The sequence below is a fragment of the Cucurbita pepo genome, chromosome LG13 (assembly GCF_002806865.2).
Source record: "Cucurbita pepo subsp. pepo cultivar mu-cu-16 chromosome LG13, ASM280686v2, whole genome shotgun sequence".
NCBI classification, from domain to species: domain Eukaryota; kingdom Viridiplantae; phylum Streptophyta; class Magnoliopsida; order Cucurbitales; family Cucurbitaceae; genus Cucurbita; species Cucurbita pepo.
Window position 1 is genome coordinate 6,262,648 of NC_036650.1, and position 19,213 is coordinate 6,281,860.

General features: G+C 38.9%; 5 protein-coding genes across 8 annotated transcripts; 2 read left to right on the forward strand and 3 right to left on the reverse strand.

Annotated features, from left to right (window-relative positions):
• Positions 1 to 43: 43 nt before the first annotated feature.
• Positions 44 to 1,323, reverse strand: LOC111808764 (leucine-rich repeat extensin-like protein 3). The gene has a single exon (XM_023694928.1). It carries the CDS (start codon positions 1,214 to 1,216, stop codon positions 119 to 121), a length of 1,098 nt encoding a protein of 365 aa, XP_023550696.1. The 5' UTR covers positions 1,217 to 1,323; the 3' UTR covers positions 44 to 118.
• A 99-nt stretch (positions 1,324 to 1,422) lies between these two features.
• On the reverse strand, positions 1,423 to 7,180 carry LOC111808761 (serine carboxypeptidase-like 42). 2 transcript variants are annotated; one of them, XM_023694923.1, is made up of 11 exons: positions 7,062 to 7,180; positions 5,138 to 5,251; positions 4,627 to 4,875; positions 4,399 to 4,506; positions 4,222 to 4,314; positions 4,041 to 4,133; positions 2,731 to 2,816; positions 2,380 to 2,658; positions 2,105 to 2,238; positions 1,913 to 2,005; positions 1,423 to 1,837 (listed from the first exon to the last, which is right to left on the reverse strand). In XM_023694923.1, exons 3-11 carry the CDS (start codon positions 4,871 to 4,873, stop codon positions 1,552 to 1,554), a joined length of 1,419 nt encoding a protein of 472 aa, XP_023550691.1. In that variant the 5' UTR covers positions 4,874 to 4,875; positions 5,138 to 5,251; positions 7,062 to 7,180; the 3' UTR covers positions 1,423 to 1,551. The 2 variants fall into 2 exon arrangements, with proteins under 2 accessions (XP_023550691.1, XP_023550690.1); XM_023694922.1 differs by having other exon boundaries at positions 4,627 to 5,251.
• On the reverse strand, positions 5,611 to 7,895 carry LOC111808765. Its single transcript, XM_023694929.1, has 5 exons — positions 7,503 to 7,895; positions 7,319 to 7,389; positions 7,062 to 7,237; positions 6,277 to 6,385; positions 5,611 to 6,079 (listed from the first exon to the last, which is right to left on the reverse strand). Exons 1-5 carry the CDS (start codon positions 7,771 to 7,773, stop codon positions 5,771 to 5,773), a joined length of 936 nt encoding a protein of 311 aa, XP_023550697.1. The 5' UTR covers positions 7,774 to 7,895; the 3' UTR covers positions 5,611 to 5,770.
• A 163-nt stretch (positions 7,896 to 8,058) lies between these two features.
• On the forward strand, positions 8,059 to 13,980 carry LOC111808760 (vacuolar protein sorting-associated protein 45 homolog). 2 transcript variants are annotated; one of them, XM_023694921.1, is made up of 14 exons: positions 8,059 to 8,444; positions 8,617 to 8,818; positions 8,929 to 9,008; positions 10,113 to 10,340; positions 10,532 to 10,657; positions 10,737 to 10,817; positions 10,895 to 11,036; positions 11,126 to 11,304; positions 11,539 to 11,694; positions 12,341 to 12,448; positions 12,542 to 12,663; positions 12,957 to 13,088; positions 13,185 to 13,284; positions 13,894 to 13,980. In XM_023694921.1, exons 1-13 carry the CDS (start codon positions 8,355 to 8,357, stop codon positions 13,243 to 13,245), a joined length of 1,707 nt encoding a protein of 568 aa, XP_023550689.1. In that variant the 5' UTR covers positions 8,059 to 8,354; the 3' UTR covers positions 13,246 to 13,284; positions 13,894 to 13,980. The 2 variants fall into 2 exon arrangements, with proteins under 2 accessions (XP_023550689.1, XP_023550688.1); XM_023694920.1 differs by lacking the exon at positions 13,894 to 13,980 and having other exon boundaries at positions 12,954 to 13,088; positions 13,185 to 13,495.
• A 161-nt stretch (positions 13,981 to 14,141) lies between these two features.
• LOC111808762 (protein LAZ1 homolog 1-like) lies at positions 14,142 to 19,136 on the forward strand. 2 transcript variants are annotated; one of them, XM_023694926.1, is made up of 9 exons: positions 14,142 to 14,224; positions 15,426 to 15,650; positions 16,072 to 16,128; positions 16,352 to 16,460; positions 16,721 to 16,905; positions 16,999 to 17,087; positions 17,286 to 17,541; positions 17,954 to 18,199; positions 18,293 to 19,136. In XM_023694926.1, exons 2-9 carry the CDS (start codon positions 15,435 to 15,437, stop codon positions 18,554 to 18,556), a joined length of 1,422 nt encoding a protein of 473 aa, XP_023550694.1. In that variant the 5' UTR covers positions 14,142 to 14,224; positions 15,426 to 15,434; the 3' UTR covers positions 18,557 to 19,136. The 2 variants fall into 2 exon arrangements, with proteins under 2 accessions (XP_023550694.1, XP_023550693.1); XM_023694925.1 differs by having other exon boundaries at positions 14,147 to 14,272.
• The last annotated feature ends 77 nt before the right edge of the window (positions 19,137 to 19,213 follow it).

The window sequence follows — 19,213 nt, forward strand, 5'->3', positions numbered from 1 at the left end:
GGAAAATGAAGAAAAAATCAATTAAATTTTTTAAAATTATGGATGGGATAATCATAATATTTATTTAATTGGGTTTTGTTTATTTTATTCAATTTTTTAAAATGATGAACTTTTGTGCTCAGGAATGATTTTGATGAGTGGAAGATGCAGGCTGTGGCTCTTCTATGGAGCTTGGATCGCCTGCTTCATGCGTACCATGTAACCCTTTTTCACCAACCTTCTCGCTCCTTACGATTTCTTCAGTTATGTGGATGTCATCTTCAACTGATAGCACCGTAGTTTCGCATGATCCATGGGGTCCTGCAACTATGGCCTCTTTGATCTTCCTGTGTTCGTCAATGTGGATGATCTCTGTTTCTTCAATGGTTTTCTCCTTTCTCTTTTTCACGAAGCAGAAGAAGGCAGCTGCCATGAATGCAAGCAGGAAGAGCCCACCCATGGACACACACACTATGATGATCACTGTCGGGTGGTGGTTAGAAGGAGGAGGTGGCGGCGGAAGCATTGGAGATGGTGGAGATATGGGCTTGTATGGTGTTGGTGGAGCAATTGGCTTGTGTGGTGGTGGTGGTGTAATTGGCTTACGTGGTGGTGGAGGAGCAACTGGCTTTTTGGGAGGCGGAGGCGCAATTGGTTTGCGTGGTGGTGGAGGGGCAGTTGGCTTATGTGGAGGTGGAGGTACTATTGGCTTGCGTGGCGGTGGAGGAGCAGTCGGCTTCTGAGGTGGCGGAGAGGGCACGATTGGCTTGCGCGGGGGCGGAGGCGCAGTCGGGGGCGCAATAGGCTTGTGTGGTGGCGGAGGAGCAGTTGGGGGCGCAATAGGCTTGCGTGGTGGCGGAGGAGCAGTCGGGGGCGCAATAGGCTTGCGTGGTGGCGGAGGAGCAGTCGGCTTCTGAGAGGGCGGAGGAGGAGGGGACACAATTGGCTTGCGCGGGGGCGGAGGCATAGTCGGGGGCACAATAGGCTTGTGTGGTGGCGGAGGAGCATTCGGCTTTTGAGGGGGCGGCGGAGAGGGCACAATTGGCTTACGTGGGGGCGGAGGGGGCACAATTGGCTTACGTGGGGGCGGAGGAGCAGTTGGTTGTCGAGGCGGGGGCGGCCTAACTGGCTTATATGGCGGAGCAATAGGGTTGTGCGGCGGTGGGAGAGGCGGCCAGAAAGGATGATAAGGCGGAAAAGGAAAGTATGGGTACTCGGAAGTATTGAGAGAGGCCATTGGGATTAATATCTGAAGAAGTATTGGTTAAAGAAAGGATATGAAGAAGTTGGTAAGAAATGGGATGCGTTTTTATACAAACAAAAAAAGACTTAACTTTGATGCTAAGCCTGAATGATTGTGTGCATTATAAACTTGTTCTGTTCTTGCTTCCCACCCTCTGTTTCTCTGCTCGCCAAGCATATTTCTGAGTGTGTATCAAAAGCTAAATGAATGAGTTGGGAGCTTTTCATTATTTCTAAACAAATTCTTGCATTACATTCCACTCTTTCGATTATCATTAACCCGACTCAATCAAACCAAACCAAACCCATTCACGTTTAATTTGTTTTGTTTCAATCATCGATGGAAGGGCGGGTAGAATTGGGCAGCCTCCTCCCTCTTACAAATGAAGAGAACAAATGCAGAGCTCTTGAGGGCTGAGCGTAGGGCACCATGTGAGCTGCCCCACGCACCGTTGCGTATGTCAGCATATTACCGTACTCGATGGCCCAGCCCCCGACTTGGCCCTTGTGAAACCAAGCTCCGTAGGGTACTGTGATCTTGAATTTAAGGTCATGAGCTAACTCTCGGACTAGCGTCCTAGACCCCATCAATGGCACCACTGAATCCTCATCCCCACTGTGCGTGTATTCATTCATTTATTCATTCACCATTCTTAACGTTCAAAGTTTAAAGAGAAAGTTCGAAACGTACCTGAAGATCCAAATTGGGATGTGGTTTTGGATTATTCTCTTCAGCGAGGGAAGCATGTTGATGTTCGTATCATTGTAATTATAATCTACTAAGCTGCTCAAAAGCACCAACAATCAAGATTTAGGCTGTGTTCATGGCATAACTATTATGATGTAATATGGATGCCAAAAAAGAGAATGTGGGCTTACTTACTCACTGCACATGAACCATTGATGAGGCAAATTAGTACGATTTGCATGAAGAGCCTTTTGAACTTCTGGTAAATTGAAATAGAAACGCCTTTCTTGGGTCATGCACACGTCAACTCCCATGCTTATTTTAGTCGCCTGCAAAACGAACCAAACCGAACCACTCATAACAATCTCGACACCAACTTAGAGTCTCAACTGATTAAAACATTAGAGGTTCGAATCACTTAGACCCACGTATCGATGCACTAAAAGAAAACAGGAACAGCATAAACGAACCAGTTTCTTCAATCTCAGCTCTTGCTGGACAATGGAGGGGTAGCAGACATCCAAAAGAACATCGTAGGTGTTTATGTACTCGCTAACGATACCGTTGGCGTCCGCGATGGCTTGGATGCAGGATTTGGTTACATTGTGTGGAGTAGTCAACAGATAATCATCAAAATCACAGTCTCTATTGATTGCAAACCAAACCTCGTCGGAAATCATGCCATGAGACCAAAAGAACTCGTAGGTTGCTGGGACATCCCTGTCCAGATTAAGTAATGGGTTCCCAAGCTGCAGGCAGCATTAGATTACAAAAGTAAGTTGAATTCAAAAAGTAATGGTTTTAGAGTTCATTGTTCTTACAGCAACTCCCTTGATATTGAACTTGAAGCCCTTTGAGTGAATGTTATAGTCCAGCATTGCTTCAGCTAGCTGAGGAATGTAATGGCCTGCATCAAATCAATATCTTTTCTCTTTCACATTTTTTCCCATTTCTTTCTAACATTCAGAATAAATTAAAATTAAGTTACGAATTTAGTATAACGTTCATTCTCCGATTGTCGATTTAGTCTTCAATACTTATAAAGTTAAAGATAGAATTTTGAACTGGTATTGAACATATTAACTATATTGCTTAATAATTCATGATCGTGGTTTTAATCGCTAGTTTTCATTTTCATTTTGATTCCTATGTCAAAATGTTACATTTTTATCATTAAATTTTGAGTTTAATTTTCATTTGATTGTTATATTTCAAAATATTCTTGAAGTTCTTAATTTTATTTTTATTTGGTTTCTAAATTTGAAGATTAACGCTCGAAACTCTTATCTTTATTATTATTATTTTTTACTAGAAACTCATTTGGATCCTTGGTGTTAATGTCTATAAAAATTACTAATTAGTTTTTATTAATTTTCTTTCACTATTAAAATTAATAAATAAAAAAATTCAATTTTAAATTACTTAACTAAAAAGTTAAGTTCAAATAATAGAAGTGAGTATAAACTTAGATTTCAAAGGAAAAATGTAATATTTTGAAATCTACGGACCAAAAACTCAAATCTCAAGGCTTAAAAAGAGTAATTTCTCCAAAAAAAAAAAAAAAAAAAAATTTAATTTTAATTTTTTTTTGAAAAAAATAAAGATATCATATAAATACGAACGAAAATGGAATAGCCCAAACCCACAAGTAGTTGATATTGTCATTTTTGGGCTTTCCGGACTTCCCCCACAAACTTTTAAAATGCATATGCTAGAGAGAGGTTTCTATATTCTTATAAGAAATGTTTCATTCCCTTTTCTCTAACCGATGTTTGTGAGATCCCACATCGATTGGAGAGAGTAACGAGTGGCAGCGAGGATGCTAGGCTCCAAAGGGGTAGAGATTATGAGATCCCACATCGGTTGGAGAGGGAAACGAGTGCTAGCGAAGACACTGGGCCCAAAAGAAGGTGGATTGCGAGATCCCACATTGGTTGAAAAGAGGAACGAAACATTTTTTATAAGGGTGTGAAAACCTATCCTGGCAGACGCGTTTTAAAAACCTTGAGGGAAAACTCGAAAGGAAAGGTCCCAAAAAGATAATATTTACTAGTAGTGGGCTTGGACCGTTCCAAAAAACGAAGTAAATTTATAATTTAATAATAATAAAAAAAAAAGTATAAAAAATGACCTGCATAACTTTCTCCTGTGAGGAAAAATGAGCTATCTCTGAAAGCTGGAAACTTGTCATACCATTTCAACATAAAGGTGAGCATGTCTCTGGCTGCACAGATCCAATCTCTCTCCATTATTTAATCTTTAATCAAACAAAATTTCAATTAAATTAACCTCTAAAGTATAGGAATTAGAACCTGTGGAGTCATCACCACAAGTGTAGTCTGACGTTGTGTTTGAGTATGACCATCCTACCCCCACAGGCGACTCCACAAACAGCAGATTCGAGGCTATCAAACTCAATTCACCATATCATTCAGATTCTTTCAACATTTAAAAGAAGAAGAAGAAGAAGAAGAAAACTAAAGCACTACCTTTATTCCAGGACATGGAGTTTCTTCGAAGGCCTCGGCCATCACCTCTGGGATAAAAGGGCCCCAGCTCTGTAAAGGCACCCCCACCAACAGACGAGCAACCTGGACCTGCATTGACCTTTCAACAATTTAATATCCTCCCCCAAGTTTGATTCTATCAGTATAACAGAATGGCCTTTCAAGATCTAATCATATCATAAACTAAAACAGTTCTAAACCAAACCAGACCTCCATTGAGCCAGAGAGTGAGGGGCAGGAGATGGGGATCTTGCTGCCCTTCAGCAAAGTAGTAAAACAAACTTCTTCCGGCGTCGACATCGACATCGATATAACCTGCAAATTGTCTAAAATTGACCGTTGGCTGGCCGGGGAGCCTCCCGACGAGATCCTCGACCGGGAACCCCTGTGTGGCCATCCACAAGGCAATGAAAAAGCACCCCCTAGCAGCCCCAAGAGTTCTTCTCCCCCGCTCCATCCCTTCAAACAGCAACCTCATTAGTGCTCAAAACCTACTACCCTGTGTTGAGTATATATTGTACTCCAAAAGAGAGTTATAGATAATTTTCTAATGGAGCTGGCTATGAAAAAGGTAATACACATGGGATTTTTATAAGGATATAATGACAACAATAGGTGCATGCAGACACTGCTTTCGATCACCCCACGCACCAACCCCTGCCCTTCTTTTAACTTAAAATTTTCATTTGCACCTAATACACCATTTATTTAATCACCATACCTTCAAATTCGTAAAGATGATGAAATGGGTCAATAAAGCAGAAAGTAAAAAGCTATCTTTTTAGGCTTTTTCCTTCAGCTACGGCCTCCAATCCTCTTACAATTGTATGACTTCCTTACACACCAAAAACAGAAAAGTTAAGTGAAAAACAACAAGAAATAAATGAGTAAAATGATGCATATTTTTGGTAACTAAGTACAATGCATGTAATGAATAAGTGAAGTCACGAAGATAGTATAGAAACAGCATATTGTTAGAAAGCTAAAGGTGTCGACAAAAGGAGCCGTTTTTCATTCATCACGCCGGTAAAGAGACTGATTGGTCGTTTTCTAGCATGTACCAAACCAGGAGTGCCTCAGTCAATGCCATTACAGTACAGATAAAGTTTCATAATTCAACCAATACAATCAGAACAATTTGACAACAAACAAGTATAATTCATGCATATCAATGTTCATGTTGACTAAACCAACTCAATCCAGAAACTATTAAGCGTTTATCTTGCAAAATTTGTATTCAAAATGTGTTCAGATAGAGAATAGCATTAAAAACGAATCACACGTTCATAAGATAATAATTGCTAGTTTACTATACACCGACACCTTGAATTTCGACCAAAATTTGATTGCATTATCAGTAATCAGAATACAGTCTAACCAAGCGTAATGAATCGAAAGGAGTCTCTAAACGCCACTCTCTTTGTTTTTTGCTTAGTGGTCTTCCTTTTCCTGCCTTCTCTCTATTTATCCTCACATCTGCTAAACCCCAAATGCAGCACCTTGTTTCTATGTCGAATGACACAAGCTTGAAAATGCCATCACTCTCAGAGGACGAACTGGGTGTAACTACATCGTTCGTGTATTTCACATACATTGCTCTTTCTTTGAACCGATCCAGCTCGTCGGGAATCCGAACGACACGTTCAACACCAGGAGATGAGACCTTATAATGTTGGAAGGATTAAAATCCATTTAGACCCAAAAGCTAACAGAGTAGAGCAATTCTCTTTTGGTCTTGTCAAGTGGGAAACTAAATTGAATAATGGAAGTGAAAATCTTCTTCTAATTGCTAAAGATAGATTGGTTGATGATATAGAAAAAAGAAACGAGGGAATTTGAGCAATGAAACAGGCAGCATACCTCTAAAGATATGTTCTCTGGCACGGTTTTAGAAAGCTCTGCTTCATCCAATCGTGCTCGATATCTTGAAGAGAAAGCCTCGATATCTTCCATCCTGGGGGAACCCGATCTGAGGTGCATTGTTAGGAATTAGAACCTAGGAAATGGTACTCAGTCTTACCAAGAACGCAGTAAACTTGGGATAACAACATGTAAAATGTAACACATTTTCATATGCTTAAAGTAGACTTCAACTCGAAACGTCCTTAATATCTGGAAATCCTTCGAATTAATGTGATTTAATTCAAGCAATAAGGAGTTCGAAGAAATCCGATTCTTCTCTGAGTCGAGTTGTGAATACGGGTTCAATGAGAACACTAATATCAGAAGGAAAACTTGAAGCCAAAGGGTAACTAATGGCTTTCTCTTGATTTACTTGAAAGCAAAAGGCATCTCCATTTCCAGCTTAAAAGATAGGTACAGGTTGAACTCGTATTGGTTCTAACCCATATGAAGCGGGTGAACTCGTATAAGAGCTTGTTTGAAATGATTTTTCAAGTGTTTACAAACGTGTTTTTAAGCTCTTAGAAAGTCATTCCAGACACGTCCTAAATCTCTAACGTGAACTCTCTACGATTAGTAATCATACTATTTTCTAATATCATCATCCCTCAAACAATCCGTTTGAGAAAGAAGGAGCTAGCAGACGGCATTTCAATCTTAAGAATGCAGCAACAAGAAATTATTATCATACAAGAAAACCAAAACCACGGTCTAATATGTGTTCATAGAATCTAAAAACTTACTTGTTAGAAAGCTTTTCAATACGCACTTGAACAGTGGAATTAGAGACTGTTTTGAACGCATAAATCTTCAAGTCGCCATGAAATGAAAGAATAACCTCTTCAGCCATAGCCAGTGCTTCTTTATCCCACCATGTCCCAGCAAGGGAAATTCCACCTCCTTCCCCGCCATCCCCTACCTTCAAATCAAATTATCAACTCCAGAATTTCAGTTAAGATTTCCAACACAATATCTCCATGTTTAGAGACAAGAATCTTACATAGACTTCAGCATTATCCTCCATAAACTCTTCTTCAAAGTAATCTTCGCCATCATCGTCCATTATCTCATCTACGCAATCAAGAAAGTTCCCCGAAATTTACTCATTCCAAGACCAGTCTAAACTAGGATTCAATAGAAACTAGAGGAATAAATTGAGCGAAGGTTTTATTGATGGATCTTACCGTCTTCAAGTTCGTCGAAAAGTTCATCGTCTTCTTCATCCTCCGACACTTCCTCAACGATGTTTCGTTTGATAACTGGCTCTGATTCTGAGTTTTTCTTTCTGGCATGAAGTAATAAGGGATTGTTCGACGTAGAAGGAAACCGATGGCCAACAAATGGGAAGGGAAGATTTCTGGACGAGATTAAAGACGAACGGAAGCCACTCTGTGGAAGGATTGATGAAATTGGAACTGCGGAGAGTCTGAAATTACGGACAGTAATCATGACCATCACTTCTCTTAACGGAGGAAACTGGAAAACTGGGAATGATGAAGCTCACAACACACAGCTGCTATGGCGGCCGCTCCGCAGAGACGCAATCCAACAAATGGGGATAATTACATGTCAATTCAACTATATGTTTCGATTATACTTCTCGTCCATAATTTTTATTTTTAATTTAAATCCTTAAATATTAAAACTCACGATTCATTACATACCAGAAGATTAATACTTCATTATTTTCAAAATTATTGATAAAATTATATTTGGAATGTGAAATTTGGTAATTGGTAGAATAATCTCATACTTTAAATGGAAAAAAAAAAAGAAGAAAAAAAAGGAAAAAGGTTAATTCTACTTTCGGAAAAGCGGGAAAGATTGAACAAGAAGGTGCGTGTTTGGCGACCATCTTGATCGGCAACTTCCCAACTGACTGTCCATTTTCGATTTCATCCCTCGTCGGTCGTCGCAGATCTGAGATCCTCCTTCTTGCCTTCCATCTGCATTTGCGATTCTACTTCATTGCCACCGCATTCACTAGTTTTGGTGCCGGATTCAGGACTGTTAATTTTGAGAACGACGAGCTGAAAATGGTGCTGATATCGGTCGTTCGGGATTATATCAACAAGATGTTGCAGGACATCTCCGGCATGAAGGTTTTCATCCTCGATTCTCAGACGGTATGCGCCATCGTGTTCATTACATTTCTTCAATCTTCTTTCTGATGTGTATTATGGAATCCTATAGCCTGATAACGCGCCCTGTGTAGTTTTTGTATATGATTTCTTCGATCTCTATCATTCACAGTGCAGAATAATGATAAATTTTGATTGTTATTGCTTTTGGTTTCAGGTTAGTGTTGTTAGTGTGGCGTACTCACAGTCGGAGCTTCTTCAGAAAGAAGTGTTTTTGGTTGAATTGGTAGATACCATATCAATGTCAAGAGAATCCATGTATCATCTGAAAGCGGTTTGCTTTCTCAGGCCTACATCAGAGAATATACAGCTTTTACGTCGTCAGCTAGCCAATTCTAGATTTGGGGAGTATCACCTTTGTGAGTTCTTCATTTCTTTCATGGATTTCTAACTTGTGTAAGTAAATTTGTGACTCTCTAACGATCTTCCATTGATACGTTAATCATTCTTCTGTGTATCTTAATTACAGTTTTCTCCAACATTTTGAAGGAAACTCAGATTCATATACTAGCTGATTCAGACGAGCAGGATGTTGTGCAGCAAGTTGTGGTAATTTTTCTTCTTACAGAAATTATTAACAAATTTGTGATGTCCCACGTTGGTTGGGGAGGAGAACAAAACACCTTTCAAAAGGGGTGGAAACCTTCCCCTAGAAGACGAGTTTTAAAGCTTTGAGGGGAAGTCCGAAAAGAAAAGCCCAAAAAGGAAAATATCTGCTAACGGTGGGTCTGGGTTGTTACAAATGGTATCAGAGCCAGACACATTGGACTATGGAGGCTGTCCCCCGAAGGGGGTAGAGGGGTAGACACGAGGCGGTGTGCTAGTAAGGACCTTGGCCCCAAAGGGAGGTGGATTTAGCGGAGGTCCCACATCCTTTGGAGAAAGAAACGAGTGCCAGTGAGGACGCTGGCCCTGAGGGGGGTGGATTGTGATGTCCCACGTTGGTTGGGGAGGAGAACACCTTCCCCTAGAAGATGCATTATATAGTGAGGGGAAGCTCGAAAGGGAAAGCCCAAAGAGAACAATATCTGCTCCCGAAAGGGAAAGCCCAAAGAGAACAATATCTGCTCCCGAAAGGGAAAGCCCAAAGAGAACAATATCTGCTCCCGAAAGGGAAGGCCCAAAGAGAACAATATCTGCTCCCGAAAGGGAAGGCCCAAAGAGAACAATATCTGCTCCCGAAAGGGAAGGCCCAAAGAGAACAATATCTGTTCCCGAAAGGGAAAGCCCAAAGAGAACAATATCTGTTCCCGAAAGGGAATGCCCAAAGAGAACAATATCTGTTCCCGAAAGGGAATGCCCAAAGAGAACAATATCTGCTAGGTGGGCCTCGGTCGTTACAAAATTCGTGCTATTATATGTGGATGAGATCAGGGAAGATTAATCCAGATTAAGTTCTTAAGTACAATAGTATCATGGAATCATGGTTCTTCTCGGTCGTACCATGTCAAAGAGACGGTTAGGTTATCAATGGCATGAACCTTCTTATATGTGTCATTGATCCTGCTCACTAGCCTTATTATAGATCTCCATTCTCTATTCATCCTGTTCATCATTTGAAATAGCTGGTTTGCATGAGTTTCATATTGTACTGTATTCCCATGTTAGCTTTAATTGTGATAATCACATATAACTATCAAACGAACCATGCAGGAATTTTATGGCGATTTCATGGCCATTGATCCTTATCATTTCACTTTAAATATGGCATCAAACCACATATACATGATCCCGGCAGTTGTTGATCCTCCAAGTTTGCAACATTTCTGTGACCGTGTTGTAGATGGCCTTGCAGCACTTTTCTTGGCGTTAAAACAAAGACCTGTCATTCGGTACCAAAGGACTTCTGATGTTGCCAAGAGGATAGCACAGGAAACATCAGTACGTAATTTCTTACTATTATAAGTTGCATTTTGTTACTTTAATTTGTTAGTTAACCTGTTCGTATTTATATTCGAACTCTAGAAGCGGTGTCGTGACTTCAGATTTGTACTTTTCTTTTTTATTTTAGGCTTTATTATCACAAGTTCAAGGGTCACAATCTTTAAATTTGATTGTTTCTGATGTACCAGAAACTTATGTATCAACAAGAAAGTGGTCTGTTCGATTTTCGAAGAACAGAAGTCTCCCCTTTGTTGCTGGTAATTGATAGGAGGGATGACCCGCTGACTCCCCTGCTGAATCAATGGACGTATCAGGTATTGGGATCACAAAAATTACTCTTTGCTTTGTTGCTACTACATGATGGTGTTGGTTGTTCATAGTTATGTTTTCTAGGCAATGGTTCATGAATTGTTAGGTATTCAAGACAATAAAGTGAACTTGAAAAGCATTGGGAAATCTTCAAAGGATCATCAGGTATAAAGCTCACTCTTCTACTCTGCACTAATATGCATTTTCTATTGGACAATTAAACATATTCAAGATAAACGCAGGAGGTTGTGCTATCATCAGAGCAAGATTCGTTTTATAAAGCTAATATGTACAATAATTTTGGAGAAATTGGAATGAATATCAAGAAGTTGGTGGATGATTTTCAGCAAATTGCCAAAAGTAACCAGAACATACAGACAATAGGTGAAATTCTTTGTAGGTATTTGTGACGTATCAACTACGGGGGGGAAATTGCGTCACGAAATTGTTTTTTGTTGCTTTGTTTTGTGTAGAGGACATGGCCAAGTTCGTTGACAATTATCCAGAGTACAGAAAAATGCATGGTAATGTTTCGAAACATGTGACATTGGTGACAGAGTTGAGTAAAATAGTTGAGGAGCGAAAGCTTATGTTCGTTTCACAGACAGAACAGGAATTGGCTTGCAATGGTGGGCAAATGGCTGCTTTTGAGGTTATAATATTTTCTCCATCGTGAATATGCCATGCATTTTTCTCCCTCATATCTGTACAACGTTGAAATCATGATATAGTCCCATATTCATGTTTTGCTCGACATCCATTTTAGTCGTTTTCTTAGCACGATACTTGAGAACTATAATCTGGATACATTAGTCGTTTGATTGAAACAAATTTTATTAAATGTTAGATGTTCCTTGTTTTTTATATCCTGCTCTTTGCTTTTCAGGCTGTAACAAGTCTTTTGAACAATGAGAGTACTTCTGATATAGACCGCATGCGCTTAGTTATGTTATATGCCTTACGCTACGAGAAGGAGAGCCCTGTCCAACTGATGCAGCTTTTCAATAAATTGGCTTCTTGTTCTGCCAAATATAAGAAAGGGGTACTCTATACATTTATACATTTAAGCACTAGTTTCAACACTTTTTTACTTTTTTTTTTTCTACTTCTTCCGCTTCCGCTAGCAGATATTGTCCTCTTTGGACTTTCATTTTCGGGCTTCCCCTCAAGGCTTTAAAACGTGTCTGCTAGGGAAAGGTTTCCACACCCTTATAAAAAGGTGTTTCGTTCTCCTCCCCAACCAATGTGGGATATCACAATCCACCCCCTTTAGGGCCCAGTGTCCTCGCTAGCACTCATTCCTTTTCCTCGCTGGCACATAGTCTAGAACCTGGCTCTGATACCAACCATAACGACCCAGACCCACCACTAGTAGATATTGTCCTCTTTGGATTTTCTCTTTCAGACTTCCCCTCATGGTTTTAAAACGCGTCTGCTAGGGAAAGGTTTCCACATCCTTATAAAAGGGTATTTCGTTCTCTTTCCCAACCAATGTGAAATATCACAAAAGATTTAAACATGCTCGATTATGTTACGGTTATTATTTACACGATGTGGATTCATGATATCTCTGTGTTTGTAAGAAGCTAGTTATTCTTTGGCCGACTATTATGATAATATTGTTCACATACTTCTATTCTTAGCTAGTCTTCAATTATCTTGATATGCTCAACAACATGGTATGACAGCTTATACAGTTTCTTTTAAAACAAGCTGGTGTTGATAAGCGAACGGGCGATCTTTATGGAAATCGAGATCTTTTGAATATTGCCCGTAACATGGCTCGTGGATTAAAGGTATGCTGGAAGCTTTTATAAAAGAAATACATAATTTAAACTTGTTTTGTAGTTTAGGGTGCTTATATACTGTTCTCTTCACTTCTGTTTTAGGGGGTTGAGAACGTTTACACTCAGCATCAACCTCTTGTCGTCCAGACTATGGAAAGTATAATCAAGGGACGATTGAGAGATGTCGACTATCCGTTCGTTGGAAATCACTTTCAGCAAGGAAGGTTTGTCGTTAGTGTGAGCGTGATAAAAGTTAATTGATCTATTAGATATAAAAGTCGAATATAACTCTAAACTTTCCGTCTTGTGTCTAATAAGTTCATGCATTACGTGAGTGCCTATCAGATACTTTCTAAAATTCAAAGACCAAATAGACACAAACTTGAAAGTTCACAGTCCATCGACCTAGCATGACTTCTAAAAACGAGAATTTGATGATCATCTTAGTATTTTTCCTTTTTCAACTTTCGTTAAATTTTATGAATTGAAGTTGGCTAGCTACTTTGTTACGAAGCAGGCCACAAGAAGTCATAATTTTTATCGTCGGTGGGACGACATATGAGGAGTCACGTTCTGTAGCTTTACAAAACTCGACTACTTCTGGAATACGTTTTATATTGGGCGGTTCTGTTGTTCTAAACTCCAGGAGGTAAGCAATGAATCTCCTACCAACTATATAATCATAATGCCTTCACGAACACCTCGAACTAGTCGTTATTTTTCGTGATGTCACCATTTTGCGCAGGTTTTTGAAGGACTTGGAAGAAGCTCAGCGTAAATCTCGTTCAAATGCCACGGTGATTTGAATCTCAACATCCTCCAAAGTAACAATTTCCAACAATCAGGTCAATCTTAATCTTCTGCTCATAGTAGAACAAATCTAAATGTCCCATTTGTGGCGTATACAAAAATCCCTCATTCTTTTTTGTATATTTCGAAGCAATATAATATAATTGAGATGTTAGCATCTAGAGATATAGGTTATGCAAATTAATTATGAAAATGCTTTTATCATATTTTAAATAAAAGGGTCTCGAGAATAAATGTTTATTATAATTGTAAATAAATGTACTAATTATCATTTCAATGATCGATGGTCAATTTCTTATCCTTATAATAATTTTATAATAAAAAAAAGCATATTTTAATCGTTAAATATTTTATATTTGTATCATATATTAATTATACTTTATGAAAATTGCATGATAAGATACGATAGTTAATTGTATATAAATAAAATAATCAAATGATAATGACGGAAGATATTTTTTTTTTAATTATAAAAGCTAAGAATGACGCAAAATGAGTAATTTAGAGGTCAAATTTTGAAATATATTTAAATAATTCCCTTAAATTATTTCCATTTGGACCCTGCCTACGTAGGTAGGCGACAACTATGATACCTATTTTGTCTTGCTCACTGATGACGTGGATTTACAAATAATTCCATGTAGCCACGTCACACGTTTGCGGCTTCCCCCGTAACTCCGTTGCCTATAAAGCAAACTGGTCGTCCACGTCTTCGAGGCAGCTAAAGACGGGAAACTTCTACCCGGGACGGCCCATCGGCGCTTTCTCCCTCACCTGTGGGTCCCGGGGGTTGCCTTCAATCGACGGCTGAAATTCTAACTTCTTCACCGACTTCGTCATTTTAGTCGTTTCGATTTCGTTCTTCGTCGTCAAACACGTTTCCGATTGCAGAACCATCTTCCGATTTCCTCATTTCTGTTGTGTTTACCATACCGACGCTTTATATTACCTCCGGCGAATTCATTTTCTGCCGAGGTATTAATCGCTTAACGCTGAACTTTCCCCGGGAGATCTCCTCCGCAGGTTTGAATGGATATTCTCTATCCTCTCTCGTTTCCTGTGAAATGTTGTGGTTGTATTTCGTTTGACGTTAGTTTTAGCTTTTAAGGTCGTTATTTGCTGGTTGATTGGTGTTTTAGGGTTTAAATCCTGTGTTGACTTGTGAAACTTGATATGATTATCCTGTGCGCTCGGCTGGGAAGTTAGCAATGCAGTCCTCTAATTTACAATTATTTAATACTATACTCGAAGCATCTTTTTGTTATTGAGGTGGATTTTTCAGTATTTATCAGTAATTGCAATCTTCTTTGTCCTGGTTGAAGACTACGCTGTATGAGACTGCTAGTTATCGTGTAAGCTTGTTCTGTAGATCTTAATTTTGTAGTCTTGATGGTCACTTGCAATGTTGAATCACGCTTGCGCTCATAGAGTTTTGAGTTCACTTATGATCATTGCTTGAAATATCATATACATTCTAATTTGTGAGTGATGATTGCTTTTGCGCACCACCGACGACTTACCTTGATCATATTATAACTAAAGATATTGATTTATTTTCCTTGGGAATCTGAATGCTGCCGAAATACTACATTCCTAGTGTAGGGGACTACACTGGCTTGGACGTGGAGGGAAATTGTGATTAGAAGTATTTCCTTACTATTACTGGTTAAATATACACATAGTGGGAGTTGATATTACTTCAAAGCATGATAGTGTAGCCGGTTTGTCTAACGTTCTTATATTTGTGTCTTCTCCCATGGTTTTTTGTTCTAGTCGTCTTATTCATTTTCTGGGTATGAGAGTCCGGATGGTTGCTGATTCCTGATGTTTATTCAGAACGTTTTGACTTTGTAGGCCTAATGTATATTGTTTGATGGGGTTCTTCAACCTTTATAATTTTATATCTACATTCTTAGAAGTTCAAAATATTTTCTTTCATAAGCTGGACCTTTCTGGAGTGCACTGAAGCCTCAAGATAACTTATTCCTGGCGAATCTGTATTCTTTTTTCTTTTTTTTTTTTTTTACTTTTGCAAGGGCTTGATGCGATTTTCTCTGAGATCTCAAACTAGGAGTGATCTGGAAGAAAAAATAATAGTAGAATAAGACATTGAAAGATTGGTTGATGAGTTAGCCTTGATCGAGCACATTCCTAGTTAACCAGTTTCTTTAAACAGTTTTGCTTGATGGGATGGAGGATGTTCTTCTACACTCTGTTTATTCTCTTCAATATGGTTGAATCCTCCAGTAGATCAGGGAAGATGTGGTTACTGAATCTAAGCACCGAAGCAGCTCCTAACTTCAGCTGGACAATTTTCAGTGCTGGTGTATTCGTCATTGTTGCACTTGTTCTTTCCACACTTCTCATCATTGAGCATTTAGCTTCTTATAATCAGCCAGAGGTCTGTTGTGTTCCTTCATTTGATTGGATTTCCAAAGGACTAGTTATATTATCTTCTGTGAAATTCTTGAACGCTTCTACTTTGCTGCTTGGGTGGGAATACATCCCCATGTCCAATCATACTCACTGTTGAAGCACTGTGTTAGCGTTGGTGGATTTCATTTTGATGTCTAATCATATATCTGACCAAAATTATAACATTGGTTACATAGATGTCCAACAACACATGTTGTGTGAAGAATGAAGCTAATTTGAGTTTTACTTCTTTGAATTTCATAGTGTAGGGGCTATACATAAACTTGTGCGTTTTCTCATGTTTTGCTTACTTTCAGTGATGATACTATCAATAGTATATATATATATATATATTTTTTTTTTTGGCACTATTCCGTTAATTGACAGATTACCCTTCTTTCTTTCAGGAACAGAAGTTTCTGATTGGTCTTATACTGATGGTTCCTGTTTACTCTCTAGAATCGGTGAGAGGAACACTACTTCCCTTTTTCTTTACATCCTTCATTTATTTGTTTGATTTTTAATTTATTATAATTGCTCCATTTATTATATTTTTTTTTTTTAAAGAGGAGGATCTGGTTGTTGTTGGCAGGAGAACTTTCTGAATCTATTTAATTTGTATTTGACGTTTTTCTACTTTTTTTTTCCATTATTTATTCATTTATTATTATTATTATTTTGCTGCAGTTCCTGTCTTTGTTAAATTCAAATGGTGCATTCAATTGGGAAGTGATACGGGACTGCTATGAGGCTTTTGCATTATATTGCTTTGAAAGATACCTTATTGCTTGCTTGGGTACGTTTATCATACTGCAATTATGTTCGTTGGTGTTTTTTTCTCCCGTTGCAGGTTGTCCAAACATTTTTGGTGCTACCCATTTTCTTTTCTTTGTGCTAATTGTAAGGCTCTTTATTTCCTTCTTCATTTGCACGTGTTAGTTGTAGTATGTACTGTGAGATATAAAATGTTTTGATGGGTGATTAACTCATTTTACAAGATTAGTTTAATGCCCTCAAATAATGCTGAAAATTTTACAATTTTTATGTGGTTGAAAGGTGGTGAGAAACGTACACTCGAATTCATGGAAAGTCAGACTGTTTTTGATTCTGACACACCTCTTTTGGCGGAAAAATATGCATATGGGGTTGTAGAACATCCTTTTCCCTTAAATTGCTTCGTAAGGGATTGGTATCTTGGTTCTGACTTCTATCATGCGGTTAAAATTGGTATCGTTCAATATGTATGTGATCATTCTTTTTCTCTCTCTTTCTTTTGAAATAAGTATGTTTTGTCAAATTCATATCATGGTTTTGGTCCTTGATTGACATCTCAGATGATATTGAAGATGATATGTGCTCTCCTAGCTATGATTCTTGAAAGTTTCGGGGTCTATGGAGAAGGAAAGTTTAACTGGAGATATGGGTATGTGCCCTGATTTACTTTTGTGGATATTTTAAACCTTTTAACATCACAGATACCTTATGATCTCGATTGACTATAATGCAGACAAATGTAGTCGAACCTCTCTTCTGGATTTAGATGTTTGTGAACTTCTAGTTCTAACATACTTTTCCAAGGCTTTGTGCATTGATTTTGACCAGTCTCTCTTACGTTCTACAGCTATCCCTATTTGGCGGTTGTACTTAATTTTAGTCAATCGTGGGCCCTGTATTGTCTTCTCCAATTCTATTCTGTCACAAAGGACAAATTGGAATCAATTAAACCATTGGCCAAGTTTCTTGTGTTCAAGTCGATCGTTTTCCTCACTTGGTGGCAAGGTGTTGCCGTTGCCTTTCTTTTCTCAGTAGGAGCTTTTAAAGGGTCCTTGGCTCGCGAGCTAAAGACGCGCATACAAGATTACCTCATATGCATTGAGGTGAGCTGAGACTATATTTCTTGCCCATTTGCTCCATATATCTTACAGTAGTGCTTTTAGGCTTGCCCTTCACATTATTTCGTTCTTTTCTTGGGAGGATTGATAAATTTAACTTATCTTCAATCCGTACTTGGAAGATTAAGATGTCATTGGAGTTGAAACTTATCAAGAGTATGGGTACTAGCTGATGTTTGATTAGGACGCTCGGGTATCATTTTAAAAAGTGAACCATCTGTACATTCAAGGGGAAGGAGGAAACTTTGTAAGGCCCATTTGAGGGTTGTTTGATAATTTTCTCGGTTATCCCGTATGGATCATGCGGCTGATACTCCATGCGATCTGAAATTAAGCGAGTTTGATTGTCAAAGAGTGTTCAATAACTTATTTTATTTTCTTGTTTCATTTCATTCAGATGGGTATTGCTGCCGTCGCACATGTTTACACCTTTCCAGCAGTACCTTATAAACGTGGAGAAAGATGTGTTCGCAATGTTGCGGTGCTAACCGACTACGCATCCTTAGGAACGCCACCTGATCCAGAGGAGGTTAGAGACTCCGAACAAATAACTAAAATACGCTTGGGTCGCCATGACGAGAGAGAGAAGCGTTTGAGTTTTCCCCAGAGTGTTCGAGATGTTGTAATTGGAAGCGGCGAAATTGTAAGACCTAACCTTATTCTTTCTAATCCTGCAATGGCTTCTCATTTTATTTGCGAGCATTGATAAGTCCTCCGTGACTTTGTTCCGCATCAGATTGTCGATGACATGAAGTATACAGTCACACACGTCGTAGAACCAGTCGAAAGGGGTATTTCAAAACTTAACAAAACGATCAATCGGTTCTCCGAAAATGTTAAACGGCATCAAGAACAGCGGAAGAGTGCGAAGGACGATAGTTATCTGATTCCTTTGAAGTCCTGGTCAAGAGAATTTTCTGAAGTTGAAGAAAATGTTACTCAAGGCAGCGTTAGTGACAGTGGAATATCCAACGGTAAGAGACAAAGAATTGGCAGATAAGATGGCATTGGTGTGTATTAAGTAAGTAATGTAAATCATGGGAACCCATATGTTGGCATGATTATTAACCATGCTGATGTTCTTAGTTTAGAAAAAGGAATCGACGGCGGGGACGTTAGCTTGCTAAACTTACCGGCCCTTGCCCCCTGTAGAGCTAACCCTTAACCCAAACTCAATCAGATTAGCTTCAGACACTGGAGGAAACAAGAAAAAGGAATCGACGGCGGTGTTCTGTGGGAAAGATGTGGTGACTATTTAGCCATCGATCAAAGTAAGCTCTTCTATTTCCTCGGAGCCATTGTTTGCCCCCAAAATTTGCTTTCATGCAAGACTTCTTTAACTATATTGTTTATTCAGTAATCATGAACAGTGAACTTACCACAATTGTTGCCCTCTCTCTCTCTCTCTCTCTCTCTCTCTCTCTCTCTCTCTCTCTCTCTCTCTCTCTCTGGTTCTCAGGTTGGTATTTTTATTTATCTTCTGGCATTTCTGGATTGTATTAAACATAATTGACACCAAGTACAGTGATATTTATGCATTTTGTGTAACTATCCATGCAATTCATATTCCGCACTTGATAGTCCCGACATTCTCCTGCAATGAGTCTTTCGAGCATGTTTTATCTTTACTCACACTTATTTTAGAAATTTTTTTTAA

Bases quoted from the DNA above. Each gene is read 5' to 3' on its own strand.
- LOC111808765 (XM_023694929.1), bottom strand. From the start codon at position 7,773: ATGGTCATGATTACTGTCCGTAATTTCAGACTCTCCGCAGTTCCAATT. The intron at 7,238-7,318 runs GTAAGATTCTTG...TTTGATTTGAAG, and splicing joins AGGATAATGCTGAAGTCTAT to GTAGGGGATGGCGGGGAAGG. The intron at 6,080-6,276 runs GTATGCTGCCTG...CAACATTATAAG, and splicing joins CAGAGAACATATCTTTAGAG to GTCTCATCTCCTGGTGTTGA.
- LOC111808760 (XM_023694920.1), top strand. From the start codon at position 8,355: ATGGTGCTGATATCGGTCGTTCGGGATTATATCAACAAGATGTTGCAG. The intron at 11,305-11,538 runs GTTATAATATTT...TTTGCTTTTCAG, and splicing joins GGCAAATGGCTGCTTTTGAG to GCTGTAACAAGTCTTTTGAA. The intron at 12,449-12,541 runs GTATGCTGGAAG...CTTCTGTTTTAG, and splicing joins ACATGGCTCGTGGATTAAAG to GGGGTTGAGAACGTTTACAC.
- LOC111808762 (XM_023694926.1), top strand. From the start codon at position 15,435: ATGGGATGGAGGATGTTCTTCTACACTCTGTTTATTCTCTTCAATATG. The intron at 17,088-17,285 runs GTATGTGCCCTG...TACGTTCTACAG, and splicing joins AAGTTTAACTGGAGATATGG to CTATCCCTATTTGGCGGTTG. The intron at 17,542-17,953 runs GTGAGCTGAGAC...CATTTCATTCAG, and splicing joins ATTACCTCATATGCATTGAG to ATGGGTATTGCTGCCGTCGC.
- LOC111808761 (XM_023694922.1), bottom strand. From the start codon at position 4,894: ATGAGGTTGCTGTTTGAAGGGATGGAGCGGGGGAGAAGAACTCTTGGG. The intron at 4,315-4,398 runs GTAGTGCTTTAG...TGAGTTTGATAG, and splicing joins CTCCATGTCCTGGAATAAAG to CCTCGAATCTGCTGTTTGTG. The intron at 4,134-4,221 runs GTTCTAATTCCT...GGATCTGTGCAG, and splicing joins TTGTGGTGATGACTCCACAG to CCAGAGACATGCTCACCTTT.
- LOC111808764 (XM_023694928.1), bottom strand. From the start codon at position 1,216: ATGGCCTCTCTCAATACTTCCGAGTACCCATACTTTCCTTTTCCGCCT.